The following is a 19,962-nucleotide window of genomic DNA, read 5'->3' on the forward strand; positions in this document are numbered from 1 at the left end:
TATCTCAGTTTTGGTGAGAACAAGGTTGCTATAATAAATGGCTAAAAGTATAAGTTTTAATAAAACCAAAATTATCCTTTAACAGACATGGATGAATATAGTGCATTTGGCCACTTGGGGGCAGCGCAACAAGTTGTACATAAACACAACTATGACCTATGACCTTATAAATCTGCTATGATGAACGTGTTAGCAAATCCTACAGACACGGAGCAACATTAGCATTCATTTGGATTCGTGTTTCTGAACATCTGACACACGTAAGTCCGATAGCAACTCTCTGTTTAGCTCTAATTTGACCTCTGCCAACTCCTGAGGGAGATGCCCGCAGCTACCTTACATGCTACATGCTTTGTTCACCTAGCCGTTAACTTCTTCCTAGTGAGATTAGCGAGTTAGCCGCCAAGCAGCACATAAATGTCATCTATAGTTAGCAAACTACCGGCAGGGTTGCCAGGTCTGTGTGAAACATGTCCCCCTCTTACCTTCCTTCCTGTCCGTCTGGACAACTTAAATGTAATGTTTTTATTTCAGATGCATTTACTGTAGTTAAAGCAATACCTTACTGCAACATCTTATTATGTTACTTCACTATATTTTAATCATATACTTACCGTAAATAAATGTGTATGCATGTGTGTACATGCTGATCTGGCCTGTAATCAATTAATTTAGCTAATTAAAAATATTCATAGGTATTATTCATGTAATTTACAAAATAGTTCTGCCCAACCCGCGGACAAAAAACCCTTTACCCGCAGCAACACTTCAAAAGTAGCCCAATTCCATAGGAAAACCGCGGACCTGGCCACCCTGGCTACCGCTGTGTTTGGGCTCTTCCCATGATTCCTTTTATCGCGACGCTTGCTCATTTTTAACCACAGTAGATCACCATGGTAACCGAAACACGGCAGCAGCCGGGCTACTCAGAAATGGACTCACTGACAAAAGCCTAGACTTATTAGGCGTTAAGAGAGCAAATTGCAGCAGTTGCGTGTGGAAAATGTGTCCAAGTAGCGAGTTTGAGCCATGCAGAAATCCTGTTTAATATACTGTCTGTGGTTGAAGCGAGTTGTTTCTCCTCGCCCCCGCAAGAGGCTGGAAACATCCTAACTTGACAATAACAAATGAGGACGAGTCTTAAACTGTAAGTTGATCAACAGCTTATCACTGTCATTTGTCAGTCAATGTGAAGTTAAGTCCCTTATCCTGAAAATGAAAGCCCGCTGCTCCGAAAATGCACACTTTGGAGTTGAAATTTAGTGGTTAGCTACCTGTCTCACAGGCAGCCAGACTCCATTAACATGTTGCTCAAATAAAACCGTTGTAAATTTCAGTGCCTTCTCTAATATTATTAGCTAGATTTTTGCTTTTGACTCATAAACAGGCATTAACTCCTTCAGCGAACAATCGTCATTAATTTGAGCTCTAGTCTAATTAATGAGGAACAGACAAACAAAAAGTCATGTAATAGAAATTTCTCTGACACCTCAGCTGGACCCTTGGTGTCAGAATAACCAATATTTTAATTTAACACGTTTCCTTGATCTCTGATCACATATCATGGTCATTTTATGGTTTATTTCAGTAGATGTATTAAAGATTTCTCCTTATCTGTTGTACCTTTCTTGTCTCTGCTTTGGCAGCAGAAAATACTATTATTTTCTGTATAATTCAAATTTTATTGATTTTGAATGGGTTGTTACATGACGGGTTTACATATCAAATGACACATTCCTTTGGCGCAGATAAAATGACAAATATAATGGCCAAAGAATAAAACAGATCCATACAAGACGGGGCACAACACTAGTCATTCTGTTCACACTCCTTTCAACCAGCTAACATATAGTTACAACATCAACGTGTCACAAAACCTAATTTTTTTTGGATCATTTTGATAATTTGCTCAGTTATAGGTTGAAAGAGAGATGATATTGATTAGGGTAAATGCATTTCTCCAAAGTCGTATTTGGTGAAATGTGGTCTACACAAAAGCCCAGATATATTAAAGGAGCATTAATAACATTTATCAGACAAAATGAAAATATTAAAAGGCCCATAACTAATCCTTCTTTGTGATTCTTTATTTTCAAATTAGCTGACTTGTTAATTTAACTTACGAACTAAATTAACTTAAACTTAAAATTAAACTAACTGCAAGGAATGACACAAGGTTTGCTGCAACTGCATTTCAGTTGTAAAACTTAAAGAGTTTATACAACACTAAATATAATTGCCTGGAACCTTCTCCATCATGCAGTCACTCAAATGCTGGATTTATAAATATAAACCGCTTCTATGGGACAGAATAAAAAGGATATTTAAGCTCTTTTAGTGTGTGTAGGCTCATATGTAGTTTCACAAATTACAGCCAAGGGACATTATTGAACATTTACTAATGTATAAAGAAAGGCTGTATGTCATTCATTCTTGAGATGATTTTTGCTCCACAGTTATACTGGGAAAATATGTTTTAAAAGGTCAAACTCTTGATTAATAAACCTTGTAGTATGCCAGTCTCCTAGTAATTAATTTTTTTAAGTTAAGTGTAGACATCAACTCAGTCACATGGAAAATCTGATGGCGTTGATGTCTTACAGAGTTCACAAAATGCTACTTTTTTTATTTCACAGTATAGTCGTAGTGAATATCCATTTTATTTTTTAAAGTTACTAAGAGTTACTAATCAGTGCTAATCAATATTCAAAATTATTATTTAGGCTTAACATTTCTTTTGTTATGTTTATTGGTATACACGAAAATACGATGGCAGATTACTTGTATGTACCTACTAACCTACCACTAAACCTGATTCTGATTGTCTTACGATTTCACCAGATATTGTTAACAGACCTGTTGAAAATCTTTCACAGTGCGACAGATCCATCTAAGAACTGTAGGAAAATTCTGTTGTTGTTGAACTGTAAAAGAAAGACACTTATTTTGAAGGGATATTTGTGTGGTTCTGAAAATCTGATTAACCAGAAGTTGTTTGTATCCGTTAACATAATGGACATAAATTTATATTCTGACCCTCACCTTGCAGGTCACTGCGGTCCATCGAGAGTCTCTCACCATTTGATGCTGACGAGGTGAGTGTACTGTGAGTTAATCAGAGCTTTGTCACTGAAATGGAAACAAATGTCTCAAAACAACATATGCTTGAGTCTAAGTGACAAATCCCTTTGAGGTCATTGTTCCATAACCTTAACCATGTGTTTATTTTTGTAACCATGACAACGAAGGTCCTCTAACCTTAACTAAGTAGTAATTTTAACCCAAACCATGATGTTTCCCTAAACCTTACCAAGGTGTTTTTGTGCCAAAACCTAACCAAACCGTAACCACAGCCTTGTCAGTTAAAAAATTGATTTATTTTTCAGCTGTGAGGAGCATCAAGGGCTTCATTACAGAAACTTAAGTCTGAAATCCTCTCAGGTCTCAGTTGAAATCTCAGTTAAGGATGATATTAAGGACTGTCTCCTAACTGTATTTAGGAAAACATCCTATCCTATCTTAGAACAGGAATTTACCAATTACAGAATTTTTCTAAGTGAAGAAGTTAGGAATCTTAAGTAAGGATGGCATAGACCCTGTCATAAATAAAAAAAAAGACTGTTAGAAATGGCAGCACCACTGTTGACAGATTTGTACGGAAATGACAGTGAAGATGGAGAACAACATGAACAGAAAATACTATGATTGAAAGCCCACTCAAAACCTATGATGGTGCTTTAAATTTCCCACATTATATATTAATAGGTATGCATTGACTTCAAAGATGATTCAGTTTTCCGTTTTAATTGATGTACTCTGTCCGTTCAAATCCTGGGTTGGTAATTGCCAAGAAAACTTCCCAAAAAGGTGGGGTTTCCTCTCCCACAAGACGTAGTTAATTCCTCTGGCTCATCAAAGCTAAAATTGAATGCTGATCTTTTCCCGTCCACTCACAAACTCGACAGTGACAAGTGAAGTGAAACAGCTGTCGTCACGGATACAGGCATTACAGGACGAGTACCAATTGAAGAATCAAGTTTACATTTCTAGTTAGGATTTCCTATGTTAAGATAAGATATGATGTCTGAGATAGGACATCTCATCATGATCCTCTGTGGGTTTGTTACAACTAGTGACAATTTTCACATTACTCAGTTATCGTTCAACCTTTATTTTACTTGGAAAGACTATTTAGGAGGGATTTTCATTTACAATAGTGTCAAGATGTCTTGCAAAAACAAAACAATGTGTAGTAGCTAAAATAATCATGCTGTGAAGTACATAATACAAACAGAAGAAATACAGTAAAAAAAAACAGACCAGATAAAATTACAATATCATTGAAGACAATTACGATGAATTAAAACAAATTCTGAGATAAGACCTTTGATGAATTGATGATGTGGCAGCAGAGAGTCCAAGTAAAGGGATAGTTCGCATTTTTGCAGTGGTTTGTATAAGGTACTTATTAGAGGGTGACATGTTTTTTTGGAATCTCGCAGAACACGGGATTCCCATGGGATTCCCCCGGGATGGGAGTCACTATTCATCACGAGACTGAGGTGGTACAGGAAAAAAAACTTAGTGGCAGCAGACGGGAGCAGGAATCATAAAGACAGCATGTTAGATTTTTATATGTAAGAATGTGTATAATGTCATGTGCGGACTAGTGAGAGCAAGACAGTCATTCTTGTGGGACTGGGAGGGACAGGATTTATTATTTTTTAAATCTGCCATAGGATTGGGATGGGATGATAATATTTTTGTGGGAGTGAGATGCGACAGGAGAGAAAATCCATTTATACTTATCAATAGTCTGTGTATTACCCACAGTGGATGGCAATCAGCTCACCCCCAGTTTAGAGAAGCTGCAGGTGCTGGTCTAGGAAGCAAAGCAATTTACTGCTGTGGACATTGTCAGCAGCAAAACACATTTTATCTACTGAAAAAAAAAATCAACATCAGCTGCAGTTTATGCTATATTTAGAACATTTTCACCACTTTACTTTGCTGTCAGACAGCCTTTTCAAATGGGAAACCAGTGCAGCGTCCTTTGGCAAAAACAGTAATTTTACCTTGCACAACATAGAAGTTGTTGGTCTACTGTCACCTCTATCTGTTAGTTTGTTTCTGTTGGCAAACTTTGCTGGATCTGAACTAAGTTTCTGAAAACACAAAAACACAAACAAACTAACTGATCAAGGCAGCAGTAGACCAACAACTCCCTCATTCTGCGAGGAAAATTACTTTGGTGCTTTGGAGAGAGTGATATTTGGTTTATATTATGGTGGTTTCTCATCAGAAAAGGGCTGTCTAATGGCAAAGTAAACCAGTGAAAATATTCTAAATACAGCAAACACTTAAATCGATATTATTAGTGACTAAAATTCGTTTTGCTGTGACCCTGTTCACCATAGTACTTTGCTTAGCTTCATACACCAGTACTCTTGCTGCTTACCATAAACTGGTGGCCTGCTGACCACTATCTGCTGTAGGTAATACACTGACTATCGATAAATACCTCACACAGCCTTACCTCAAAAAATCTGAACTATTGTTTTAAGGCATTTTGCATCCATTGTTGAAAATATTGGTTAGAGCAGCTTCAAGATATCATAACAACACATGTCAGAAAAAGTCCAAACAGGAACACGACAGAGGACAGATAACCATCATTTTAGTTCATCGTAGACTTCAATCACCACTAAAATTTGACCGGGCTTAGTGAGACAGTTGCAGATAGAATGTGAACAGATGTTGTCCCTGTGACTAAGAGGAATTTGCTGTGTGACTAAGACACAAGTACTGTTAACACAAGTACTGTTTTCTCCCTGTAACCTTTTGAGGACTTGCAGAGCGTGCAAGCTCTTCCTCAGTTTCACATCTACTGCTATTGGCCTTTTTTAGCAGAAGTTAAATGCTTTGGTAAAGTGCATTCTAACAGTTACTTTTCGAGGGAGACAAAAAGCATTGTTTTCAGACTTTCCCACTTGATGGGGACTCAAAGACAGCTTCCAGTCTGAGATCCACTTCTCTAATCTTCAGGGCATCAATTCCTGCATTTCATGAATTTGTCAGTAGATCCCTCCTACGCTCGCCTTGCCTTGTTGATCTTTGTGGTCACATAGTTTGACATTTGTTGCAGCAATGAAACAACTGAGTTTGTTGATTTTGTTTTTGCAAATGCTGCAGTGGCTGAAATAAGTGAAACTTTACCCACATTTCTCCCTCCTTCATCATACTGGAAACTGAAGAATTACAGCACAATTCTAAACAAAAATAATCCTTTGTTTTTGTTTTTTAAACTTTATTTCCACAAGACCAGCTGTCAGTATTTGCTCCCAGGCAGTGTCACATGATGAACACTTTGTTCAACATGAGCACACACATGTGACCAAAGTTAGAGCTAAATAAACCAACAAATACATACAGAAAAAACACCCTCAAGAATAAAGGAAGTTCATCCTACCAATATGACTGAAGGTCAGATGATTGACATTTGGTAATATAATCACTAACAAGTCAGAGGAAGTGGTGATAGATGTGTTTCCCCCGTTCTGTATAAAAACTTTAATAAAAACACATAATTACACATAATAAATGCAACTAATATCTAATGGTAATGTGCACGAGGCAGGAAGTGAAAATTATGTATTAGGAAGTATCAGTTTTCAGTGTTTATAGAGCCCACAGCACTAAAGCTGATTTAACTTTTAAAATCATCACCTGTTTATACTCTGATGGGATGAGATGGCTTGATGCAGAGAAGGAAGCTTTATATTTGAATCATTCTGTTGATTTGCGTAACTGTTTTCAACTATCTTTAGTCTGTTTTAGTCATTTGAATATTACTTCCCATTGTAATTATATGTTTCTTTCTTGTGTGACTTGTCTTGGCTGTAACACTTCCCTTGGGGATTAATAAAACATTCTTATGTGTCTTTCAAAACTGCCATTTACATGAGGCATTCAAGCAAAAAATACAATTTAAGGTTTCAAAGTAAACACCCTTTAGATTAAGCTTAAAAAAACACAGTGACACACAATGACTCAAGTACTATGCCGAAGGAGTTACTTACTTTGCAGAGAAGGATTCTGCATACAAAACATAGCGAGCTTGTAAAATATGATGCATTCTTACTGTTAGTAATATTTCTGTAATTCTAATTAAACCTACCACAAGTAGTTTTTAACTGGTTATGAAACTTTCTCAATTTAAATGACAAATCTGTAATATATTTACTGCAGTAAATCATAAAATGACCACAATACGCCATCAGAGTTCAAGGAAACATGTTAAGTTGAAATACACAGCAGCGGTTTTCTTCCTTTGAAATTTCTATTGCGTTCTGTTTTTGTTTGCCTGTTTCACAACCGTTAAGAGTTCAAATTAATGCTCAATGTGTTTGTGTCCCTTTATGAGTTGTAAGAAATCATTAATAACATTATAGAAGAAGTAGAATTTTATAACCGTTAACTGAGAAATATGTTAACGGGGTCTGGCAGACAGTGGGACAGGCAGTCACTTTAAAGGATAATTCACCCAAAAATGAAAATTCAGTCATTATCTACTCACCATCTTGCCAGCTGAAGGTCGGGTTTAGGTTTTAGGGCACAAAACATTGCTGGAGTTGTCAAACAATGAAGTGAATGGTGACCCGTTTTCAAACGTAAAAAAGAAAAAGAAAAAAGAAAAAGAAAAAGAAAAGAAAAAGAAAAAATAAAGAAAATTCCTCAATATTATTATTAATAATAATGATAATAATAATCTTTATTTATAGAGCACTTTTCAAAATTCACATTAAAAAGTGTTTCACAAAGGCAACAAAATAAAACAGTCAGGATCAAGAGACATACAACAACTACAACAGATAAAATAAAATGGTACAGAGCAGGTTCGTCTGGTTCCCAGTGTGTTCTCAGGTCAGATTCCTATCTAAGTATGTCTTCCACTGCTCCATATGCAAGATTTGTACCTTCTAAAAAGTATACTTTGTTTTACTGTGAGTATTGGCGTATAAAAGCTCAGTTGGAATTCAGCTTAAGAGGAGACAAGAATAAAATTAAACTGACACTAATTGTATAAATGTCTAGAAAAGCTATTAGAATAAAACAAAATAAGTTTATTAGAGGTGATGTGATTTGAAACTCACCAAAGATGCCCTGCAAATTAAGCATCTAAGATCACATAAAACTCTATATCTGCAAAGATTTAACTGAAGAACTGTTTCAACATGCCCCGTCACATGCCATTATTTAATTTAATTCTTTTCCATACCTTTACGTTTTTCCTTATATCTTACGGTATTTGCATTCATATCATTTAGTATTTGATTATGTTATTTTTACTTTTTGGTTTTATGCTGGATGTATTTCTAGATTTAGACAAGATTTCAGTTTTTCTGTGAAGAAAAACTGTGAAGAAGCCGACAGAAATGACAAGGCCAACAAACAATCCTAGCAGAGCTATACAGACAAGAGAACAAAGGAGCAAGTGTTGTGAGGAGTATATGAGGAAATCAGTAGCCTGAGATACCTGTTGGAAGTGATGTCATGCTGCGTGGTTGCTCCAAACCCTGATCTTAAAGTTCTTAACATGTTCACAGGTTGTGTGACCAGTGATAAGGTGAAGGCACTTCACACGAAGGGAATGTTTGACACATCACATAAAGCCAAAGCAATCCTATTTTTAAAGTATTAGTAACAAGAAGGGTGAAAGTGTGTCAGTTTCATTCTAAGTCAGTATCTGTACTGCATGTTCGTGTCTGTTAATCGGTGCTTTACAGTCATGAAGTTGGTATGATTTGCATTAGGGTTAGAATGAACGCTTGGAGAATGGTGTTTTTAGCCAGCTAGAGGCTCTGTGGATGTCATGGATGGCTAGTGAAATATCTCAACCATAACATGTCCACTCTGTAGCCCTTCTGAATCAAAGCTAAATAAGAATCGAGGTTTAAAAATGTGCATTTTGATTAGCAATAAGAGAACTCTTCGCAATTTAAAAAAAATTAAATGTCTTTTCACTATAACTCTGCTGTGAAATGAAAAATTGTGACATTTTGTCAACTCCGTACGAGTTGAGTTGTAGACGTATGCTGTAAATGTGACTGAGCTGACGTCTTCACCATCTTTTACAAGGTTTAATAGCTGAGACCTTTTTGACCTGTTAAAATACATTTTTCCAGCATTATTGAAGAGTAATACTACTAGTAATATTTTACTTAAGAATTTCACAGCAATTCTGTGAATAATCGCAGTCATTACAAGAAAGGAACCAAACTGCCTACAAGAAGTCTGATCTGAGGGCGTTTCAGGTTCAACTGTCTGTGAATGTCTTATAAAGAAGAAGCAGTATGACTGATGTTGCACCAAATATGTGGCTTCCTGTTTTGCACCTGTTACTTCAGCCTGCTTCAGTGTTACATACTGTACTGTCTGTGTGTGTACATTGATAACCTCAGGCCAGTCGACAAATGCAGCGGCTGCTTTGTGTTTTCCGCCCTCTTGTGGCGCTGCCATTACTGCGGTGGCGCATCATGTCTGTTTCTTTTCAATAATTATGAATAACTATGAACATTCTGTACATAGCCTATGAAACATGAAGAAGTAAAGGACTATATATTAAACACATATTCTTCAATATCGGAAAACGTGGGGCGTGCTCATAAAAACGATCTGTTGTATTTCAGATCATTGTTTGATAGTAGATTGATTAAATTTTGCTTGATCAACCAAATTCTTCACGACTGATTAATCAGTCATAGATGAACCATTATTATCCTTATTGGCGATAGAAAGAAAGCAATATACAGTTGGGGTATTTATTGATTTACAATATGCATTCACTACAGTAGACCATGGTCTGCTACTGCCCAGATTACAGGTTTATGGAATTAGGGGGAGTGTATATAAGTGATTAAAAGGTTATTTAGATAATCTGCAACAGTTTGTACAGTTTGCTGGTGTAATAACTCTATGAAGGTTGAACGTGGAGTCCTACAAGAGTCAATTTAATGAGATCAGAGATTGAGATCTTTGAAGTGCCAAAGTATTGCAGTATGTTCTGTTTGCAGATGACATGATTTAAAGACAGATGTAGATAGTTTAGCATGTGAAATGGTCAAACGTAAGACGTGGTTTGATGAAAATCGAAAAAAGGATGATAATATTGCAATAGTAGTAGACTGAGTTTATACTGAGTGAGTAAAGCTAAATTTCTGAGTGTTACAATGGACTACAAACTTACTTGGAAATCTAATACAGAAAGAGAAAACTGTGTGGGAGGTGTGAGAAGTGTGGGGAAACGTATATATATGACAAATACTAAACCTTTGTATGTGTAACTGAAAAGAGCGATAAGACTCAAGATTATTCAATTTAAGAAAATTTATAGATTAAGAATAATGGGGGATTATGCACTTACTGAAGAACACTTGCTTTTTAGTGGCTGATTTTGAACGTGTATTTCTCCCTCCTGCTACTTTTTCAATCACTGAACATGTAGAAGTTGTTTATATTAGTGTACCGTCGGTTTTGTGAAATTGGAATTTGAAAATACACTGACATGAAATAAACAAAATGTTATCCAGCTGCATAATGTAAACACTGGTGAGTGTGATACACAGTACATGCAGTCTGTCATGCTGCCTATTATTTGGTGGACGGTGGCACCACCGTGTGGTCAGCTGCAAGCTCACAGCGCAAATGAAAAGTCAGTAAAATGACTAAGTGTCTTTCACAAAATACAGCTTTTATTCCTCATTTCTTTCACTTCCCTCCTTGAAATCAAAGCAACGCAATATAACATTTAATTTCATAAATTACACAAGAACATAGCAGTGAAAACAACTGTTTTTATGTCAAAGTTTAACATTTTACATTTATTTAAAAATGTACAACACCACCAAACAACACACTATTTCTAGAGTCAGAACCAGCTGGCAAACTTAAAAGTAGAGACTCCTCTTTGGTTGGATTGATGTTTTTTCTTGTTTATAGGATATATATATTTATATATAAATATTATTAATATTATTATTATTATTATTATTTATTATTCCAATAATGATAATATAGCAGATAAACATTGACTGTAATAACATCTGATTTGACAGTTTATCTTATAATTGTTTTTATAGTTACCTTTGCTTAACACAATGGAATATCATAGATCATGCAAACTGTGTGGGCAAAACCTAAATCTAACCAAATTCAAGGCCATTTTGGTTAGAAGTGGGAACATAGCTGGACTAAATCTGGGCCACATGTAGTGAAGATTTTGAAATGATGTCATATTCTTGCTGGGAAGGCATTTAATTTGAAATCTTTGGCAAAATGCTCCATAAAACCCAAAATATATACCTTAAAAGTAAGTGCCTTCTTGTTAAAATATCACTCTTAAAGTCTGGGTGTGGCCCCAAGGTACATAGCAGATTTGTTTACACCTTATGAGTCAATTTGTAGCCTTAGATCGCCATTTAATTGTTAATGTTATTCCTCTTTATTCCTAAATATTTATACTGACATGCTTTTTGTGTTTTTTATTGTTCTCACCTCTTTTATCATTCTGTATTCTCACATATTTTGCACCATTTGCTTTGTGTTTTAATTTCACCTTAATTTTAGCTTAATCTTACTTTTGTCTGGCCTTACTGTTTAGCTTTCCATTGTTATACAGCCCCCCTGGGTATCCTGCTCTTGCCTTGTCTGTCAATGCACTTTGTAAACTATTTTTAAAAGGTGCAATATAAATAAAATTAATATTTAAAAAAATATTGTGCATCCCTACCTTCCTCACCCTGCCTGATGGAGCTTTAGTGTTCCATGTTGGCTTACTTTGGAATTTTTACTACCCTGAAAATCCAATAATTGTTGTATAAAATTGGTTTAAATATGTGGTACAAAATATTTGAACATTTAAATCACCTTTCAAAATTTACTTTAAAAAAAAAAAAGCATTTTATACTATACTATTGGGGGTGGTTTATTCCATTGTTTAACTGCCTGATTTTATTTATTGTATTCTGGAATTGTTAAAATTATGGGTCCACCATCTACCATGTAAAGCACTTTCTAACTTTGTTTTGAAAACTGCTTTATCATTTAAGTTTATTATTTATTAATATTACAATTGAGTTAAATATCTGCCACAAAATAATGGAACAAAATAGAGGTGAGCCCTTTGTTCAGACATATTAGTTTAGGACTATTAATACAGTACAGTACTAATACATACAGTTCAACTCCAAATTTCCCCTCTTGTATAGTAACAAATCCAGGAGACCCACAGTGCTAACGAAGCTCGAAGGCTCCCCAGAAGGTGTTCTCTTTTAGAATATCACCTGTGATGTTTAAAATGACATGCTCTCCCGCTTTGAGGCGGACAATCTTGGCTACCCATACAGTGCCTTCTGATGTGTTCAGGAAGGTTCCCTCAACCAGTGACGTGGTACGTCCACTGATCGAATCCTTTTTTATCAGAATCACAGATCTGCTCTCATCGTTCTTCTTGCTGAAGGTGACCTGGGCGTTGATGAAGTAGAGGCTGTCCTTCTTGCAGTAAATTGAGTCATTATCCAGGATGAGGGAGCAGGAGTCACATCTGGGTGATTCTATCCATGAGTCAGTGTGTGGATCTGTTGGAAGATTCACCAAACTCTTTGTTAGTTGGTCAGCTATAAAAACATTTTCACTAATCACACATGAAACTTGAGGTCATGCCATATGAGACCTCTTTGGCTCATACTCTACAACCTCAGTTCCAAAACAGGTTGGGACATTTTTGTGCAACAATTTGCAAAAACTTTTCGGCCTTTATTCTGCAAATATGATACAGTACAAAGGTATTTAACATTTAGACTGATTAACTTCATTGTTTTTTGTAAATATACAGTGGTTTGGGTGCTAAACTCTTTTACTATGAAGTCACACTGTTGTAACTCGTGCAGAAGGTGTCTTGGCATTGTCTTGCTGAAATGAGCAGTTATGTCTCTAGAAAAAGCTGGAAAAGTCATCTGGATGGCAGCATATGTTGTTTCAAAACCTGTGTGTACCTTTTAGCATTAATGGGGCTTTCACAGATGTGAGGAGAAGAAGAAGCATTGCATGGTAGAGTCTGTACTTGCATTTGTAGATGCAGTTTTCCAAAGTGTCCCCAAGGAAATCTAGTATCCTTTACACAATTATGTGGTTGTTCAATGCAATTTTTAATGCTGTGCCATCTGAGGGGTCAAAGGTCATGCAGCGATTACTCCAGACACTCTGAGTGTTATGGATTGTAGATGGTGAAATCCCTAAATTCCTGCGGTCACCTGTTACTAGATAACCTGTTAACTTGTGTAATGTTCCAAACAGGTGTTTTTTAAACATTCCTCACCTTTCTTGGTCTTTTGCTGCCTCTGTCCCAACTTTTTTTTCAAACATATTGCAGGCATCGCTTTCAGAATGAGTGTATATTTACAAAAATTAATAAAGTTAATTAGTTTGAACATTAAATATCCTGTATTTGTACTGAATTCAATGGAATTCAAGTCTAAAAGTATTTGCAAATCATTACATTCTGTTTTTATTTGTGTTTTACACAACTTCCAAACTTTTTTGGAATTGGGGTTACAGTTCTGTAAGTTAACAGGGCGCCCTTTGAAACATCCGCACTCAAGTTGAATGAAGACATCAGGTACACAAAGTTGATCTTTCACTTAATGGCTAAGTTCCTTCCACTTGGCAGACAAAGCATCCCCTGACAAGCTGATGATGTCTGTAGCTGTGGGCTGTAATTATACTTTCAGTCGGTGCATTCAGCCCACATTACAGCCCTGCCTTGAGTTTGTTGAGGTTTTAGGAACCCACTTCACACAGGAAAAAGGCAGCATGGTGGGAGGAACACAGTGCATGAGAGTGGAAACATGACAAGACTGTGCTGCACGTCTCTGTCAGTCAGTGGTTTAATCTGACAGTGTGTTCATGCAGATGAATTATGTGTGAATGAAATATACATTAATCTCTGAGATATGATAGTTTTTCAACTGGAGAGTGACAAATATACTGTTATGTTACTGTTCAAGTGTAAAAGAAGATCAGAAAGTACAGCTTTGGTTGGTTTCAAATTTCTCAATATCATTAAATATTCATTATGTTAGCAATAATGGAAGGAATGTTATTTATTAAGAGTCAAACATACAAAATGCTCTAGCAAACTTGGGTAAAACTCAACATAAGCCCACAACTTAACAGTTTAGTTCAAATTTCCTTCATCACCTTTTCCCAACTGAGTCCCACCAACTTCAGAGTGAGTAAAGGAAGGACAAAAACAGTTGTAACTATGGCAAAAAGAAAAGTATGTTTATGTAGGAGCCCATTGCATGTAGCAGGACATTTCAAAAACTGACCCTTCCAAAGTCCCACATCTTTTGGAACCTTGGTCAGCTTTCCCTGTCCCTGTTTCCTTAGATAGGCTATCTGCTAAGCTTGTCTATGTTGGGAAAAAAAAGTAAAGATGATTAAAAGATGTTGCTAGGGGGACTTTTAAAGGGCCATATTTACATAGTCACATCCTGAATTAGATAATGTAAGCAAAATGCCCCCTAATCTAGCTAATCTACTTCAATCATTAGTCAGCTAGTTAGCTAGTATTTTGCTCTTAGCATCAATGCTCAAGAGCCACTTGTGGCTCTGGTGTTGCAGGTTGCTGACCCCTGTGCTAAGGGGACTCGTAAAAGTAGCATATGTAGTCACATCTTAAATTAGTTGCCCAACTAGCTAGTTACCGATTGATATAGATTAGCTAGCTACTTAGCTAGCGTTTTGCTATCATTAGGGATGTGACTGTACATACATATGTGGCTTTTACAGGTCACCCAGCAACGTCTTTTCACCATCTTCAAAATTTGGTTTTCTTTTCAACATAGACAAGCCTAGAACATAGCATATCTAAGTACAGGAAACAGGAAATGAGAAAGTTGAACAAGCACAGAGTAAAAAGTGGTGGGAGTTTGGATGGTCACTTAGACGGAAAGTCATGTGAAAAAACTGAAGTTACCCTTTTATAATCTAATTTGACAGGATCCAGTTAGACCCACTGAGCTCAGTTTCAATCAGTCTGAACTTAGCACTGGAAAAATAAACAGTTAAAGAGTTCAAATCCAGAGTCACTTTGTTGTTATTTACTCTTCAGTGCAGCCACTTCCCCTCACTCGGCCCTGTTTTCATGTTAAAGACTTCCTTCATTTCTCAGAATGACTTTCAGCAGCTCCCAGAGAGCATGTCTGAACCTGTTGTACTCAGCACCTGTAGGTGTCACGTCTGACAGCAGTTGTTATGAAACAGACACGTAATGACAGTAGGAGAGATCCGTAAAAAGTAAGAGTCAGGCCTTTTACTCAAAACACAGAGGCTTGAGACTTTGTGGACAAGAAAGTGGCATCTCTGTCTCTTTTACAGTGAAGTTTTCACTGTGTGGCCACGGAAAGTCAGAGTAAAATGACAGCTCTAGAAAGAAGTACTGGCTCTTTGAAATGTTGGCACTGACAACAGAACCTGACACTGACTGTTGATGTTCCAAAAGGCTGAAAATGTTTCTGTTGTTATCGGAAATATCTCAACCTGACTTTTCATCACTTATGTTTGGCCGTTTTTTCTTAAAAAAAAAACAGATCTTAGAAATGGAGGACTGAAGACTTAAAAATGTAACATATCAAAGCTCTCATTACATTTTAGATTTGGCCTCAAGCTTATGAAAAATGTTACCACAGACAACAGTAAAGTAATAACGGTGACTCATGCTCTCTGCTGCTATTTAAAACAGCAACAACAAAAAGAAGTGTGATTTCTTTATATACTGACAATCATCTGAACACATCAATTTAGTACAGGAGAAGTGATGAAATGAATCTGAATGTGAACCAGAAGAGGAAGTGTACTCACCCTTGATTAGCTGGATGAATGAGAAGGGTCCTGAAAAGGAACATAATTTAGAGGTTAGGTTAACATCAGGTTAGTTACATCTTGAATATCTTTCAGTTTGAGAAATTGGTAGTAAAAAATAGTCTAACTTACCTATTGACTGTCTGGAAGACAAAAAAGTGTTGACTGCAAAAGAAAAGTTCTGAGTCAAATTCATGCATTCATTCATTCAAACATTAATGTAAATATGACATGTTTTTATCAAAATTTTACATAACCTTTGAAGGGATAGTTCATATTTTTTAAGTGGAGTTGTCTGAGGTATTTTTTCATAATCAGTGTGTTACCTACAGTAGATGGAGGTAGGCATGCACTCAGTTTGGGAAGCAGCAGAAGATATTCTACACAATCAGATGGCCTTTTCCAGCTGGAGACCAACATTATAGAAGCCAAATATAAATTCCTCAAAAGCCACCAGATTCCATTAGCAAACGCAATTCTTTTTTGCTCAGTTATTTTGCCTCACAGGACATAGGAGTTGCTGGTCTACCGCTGATTCAATCTGTTAGTCTCTTTGTGTTATTGGGTGACTTTGGTGAATCTAAAATAATCACCAAAGTCACACAATAACAAAAACTAAGTAACAGATTGAGGCAATGGTACACCAGGAGCCCCTGTGTGCTGTGAGTTAATGTTTTTGCAAAGGTGTCTGGTGGGTATTCTAAATGTAGCGTATACTTAAGCTGATATTAATCATTTTAAGTGGCTAAAATATTGTTTTGCTGCTGACCCTATCCACAGCTTAGCTTCCTACACCGGGAGTCTTGCTGCTTCTCCAAACTGGATGCGTGTTGACCAGGGTCTACTGTAGTTAATACACTGACTATGGATAAGTAGCTCATACAACCCCACTTCAGAAAATCCAAGCCATCCCTTTAATTCTTACAATAATATGAGGTTACTTTAAAAGGCATCATTTGAAGTGCTAGCTGAAATTTGATGAGTGTACCTGTTGAACTGACGTTGACTGTAGAGTCTTGATCCTTTAAAAGAGGGAACACAGACCATCATTGAAAGCATTCAGAATTTTAATAGAATTCATGATTAGGAGGAGATTCAACAAAGGTGGACACCAGCTTATTTTGCTCATACCACCAGGCGTATGTTAGTGAATCAAAATCTAAATCTACATCTAAACTGCCAGGCTCATGCCCACTGTCTGTAATCTACATACTGCCATGTTCCCTTCTGTCTATTTAAGGAACTATATTTGCATAGAAGAGTATAACGGAGAAAGTGGAGAAGTTGTTGTAATGTCACATTCAGGCAGAGTCAGGCGTAGCTGTGGTGTGTGGGGTGTTTACTTGCATTTAGATCATAACTGCTGTGAAACAATCAGGAAATAACGTGTTTTACTCTGATTCACCAGTTTTCACACACTGTGCTGCCTGTGGTTGAGATGGAAACCAGAAAAGGCATGCTTTTGCAACTGTGTCCTTTGCATGTTGTGTCCCCAAAGAAATGGACTGTGTCTCGGGTGAAAAAGAAGTGGTTTGACATTCAAGTTAATGCAGAAAAAGACAAACAGATGAGAAGAAAGTTAAGGAAAGTACTACTGCTAATAATAATAATAAAAGCGCAATACATTTATAAAATGCAACACAAAATGCTTAAAAACAGATAATCGTGACATTTATGATAAAACCCTAAAAGCAAGAAAAATAAAACAAAATAGATCAACCATAAAAACACTTCACAATGGACTTTAATAAAAGTCTTCATTAATGAATGTAGTTTTAATATGTTCTACATTTAGTTAAAAGGTGTGTCTCAACATTTTGAGGGGCTGTCATCATTTGTGCGTACATGTGAAGCAGTTCTAAAATTGTTTACAGAGTATGAACAATTCCAGATAACAGACATTCGTATGCACAAATTTGTGTGTATGCACTGTTTGTGAAAAAGTCTCATTTTCTTCCACAAGGCTAAGCAGATATGTTGCTAAAGTTATAGTGAGCTAGTCGCACAAGAACGGGGGCCTGAATATCCCAACACTAATACACTAGCTGTGAGCACCAGCAACGGCCATGTGGGTTGTTTACGTTGTTTATGATAATGTTTGGTGTTTGCTTTCATATGAATGAGACACGTGGTTGTTGGATGTGGTTAATGGCTCCATGACCTCCAGCAGTAATCAGCGAGTGTTGTGGGGGAGTGTTGTGGGGGAGGCCTGAAGGGAGTGGGTGTGATTTTTTTGATACTTTGAAAATAGTTTACTCTTACTGGTGTTTCCAATGTTACCAAACCTAGATTAAATTTGCAAAAAGAAATGTTATTGAAATGAAGACGGAAAATAGACTGGAGCTGCTGTGACTCACTGAAAATCTACTTTCATGCATGAAACACAGTTTCAATAGCATTTTACAACGTATGGCTGTCATGTTCCATCTTGAGAATTACAAGTGGAAATCTACCAGCACACATGAGACTTGACATGTTGCCATTAAATTCCAAACAGACATGTTGTTCATCCATGTGACAAGTATCCTGAAACTGTTCTGACTGGATTACTGTTTAGTCAAGTTATTTTTTTTTCTTTTCTCTTCCTGTGGCAGATGTACTGACCTCAGTCGACTTTGTCTTGATTGAAGTGAGAAATGCAGCCATAACTACCATGGCCACAGTGAGGAGACCACACCACACCTGCAGCAGCAGCTGCTTATGACAACACCTCGACTGACCGTCCATCCTGTCAAATACACACACACACACACACACACACACACACACACACACACACACACACACACACACACACACTGTCATATATTTGAGCTGATTGCACTGAATTTAATCACGTTTCTGGAGACTTAATATTGCCTGACATCTGTTGCAGCTTTACAACAGAATCAGCAAGTTTTTTTCTCCTTTTATGCTAATTTATACTTTTACTCCAGAACTTTTGAGAATTAAATACTGTACATTTTACTCCATTACATGTATCTGACAGCTATAAATTCCTCTTCAGATTAAGATATCACACGATTCTAGATTCTAGTTTCCATTCTTTTTGGATTGTGACCCCTTACAAGAAACATTGTTCAAGGGCCCCTTGTCACATTTTAGAAGTCTACAGGTTGTTTGCAGCTCTACCAAGGAGATACTTAACTTAAAACAACATTCAAATAAAAGTCTTCTTAACTAAGTTTGTGACCCTCTGGAAACGCTCAGCCTCTAGGTTGGTATCATTGAACTGAACTTAATAACTGCAAAGTTGTTCAGACTGCACACCTGAACCAGCCACAGTCGAATAATGCTGCTTACACATTGATGTATCAGTATAAACAAACTAGTAATTAGTGATGCTGTTTTTTTCCTCTCTGATCCTGATCCTGATACCTGAGCTTTGTGTATACGATAATGTGAGGACTGAGCCGACAGTGCAGTGTGTTAAAATATACTTCTGTGTGGATATGATATGAATACTCTCATTGTTGTATGGCCAGGCCCAAGTTGAACTCTTTGTAAAACATGAACAAATACATACAGACAATGAACGCAAGTTCCCATTTTGGGATTAATGGATCGGTGCATAGACTCACATACTCTCCAACATACTCTATTTTGGGAAGTATCAAAGACATTTGCTGATACTGGTATTGGTTTCTGACCTTTTGTAAAGGAGTATTTTTGCATTGTAATTCTTGATAATTCTCATCCTCAGATCTACTGATTTGATTGTCATACTCTGTCCACCACTGACAACAAACACAGACAGAAACACATCTCCAGTTTAACCAGTTTAAAATAAAGGAGGGTGGACAGGAAGACTGTGGCAAACATATCTGACTGCTTGTGTTGCTCTTCCTAATTAATTCTACACTATAAACATGAAAAAGCTGAGAAAACTTTCAAGGCAACCTACTTCAATAGATTTTTGAGTTTTGAGCCCAACTCAAACTTTTATATTTTGAAAATAGTTTTACCAACTACTAATGTTTTGCTGTGATAATTTACTTTTCCTCTTTAGATAAACTTGAATCTTTGAGTTTTAGAAACCCT

At 36.6% G+C, this 19,962-nt stretch overlaps 1 protein-coding gene across 1 annotated transcript; it reads right to left on the bottom strand.

Moving 5' to 3' along the window:
- Positions 1 to 12,000: 12,000 nt before the first annotated feature.
- On the bottom strand, positions 12,001 to 18,649 carry lta (lymphotoxin alpha (TNF superfamily, member 1)). Its single transcript, XM_084725849.1, has 4 exons — positions 18,526 to 18,649; positions 16,910 to 16,943; positions 15,922 to 15,951; positions 12,001 to 12,635 (listed from the first exon to the last, which is right to left on the bottom strand). The coding sequence occupies exons 1-4, from the start codon at positions 18,646 to 18,648 to the stop codon at positions 12,292 to 12,294; spliced, it is 531 nt and encodes a 176-aa protein (XP_084581975.1). The 5' UTR covers position 18,649; the 3' UTR covers positions 12,001 to 12,291.
- Positions 18,650 to 19,962: the final 1,313 nt, after the last annotated feature.

The sequence above is a fragment of the Lutjanus erythropterus genome, chromosome 9 (genome assembly GCF_056507025.1).
Source record: "Lutjanus erythropterus isolate fLutEry1 chromosome 9, fLutEry1.hap2, whole genome shotgun sequence".
Taxonomy (NCBI): domain Eukaryota; kingdom Metazoa; phylum Chordata; class Actinopteri; order Lutjaniformes; family Lutjanidae; genus Lutjanus; species Lutjanus erythropterus.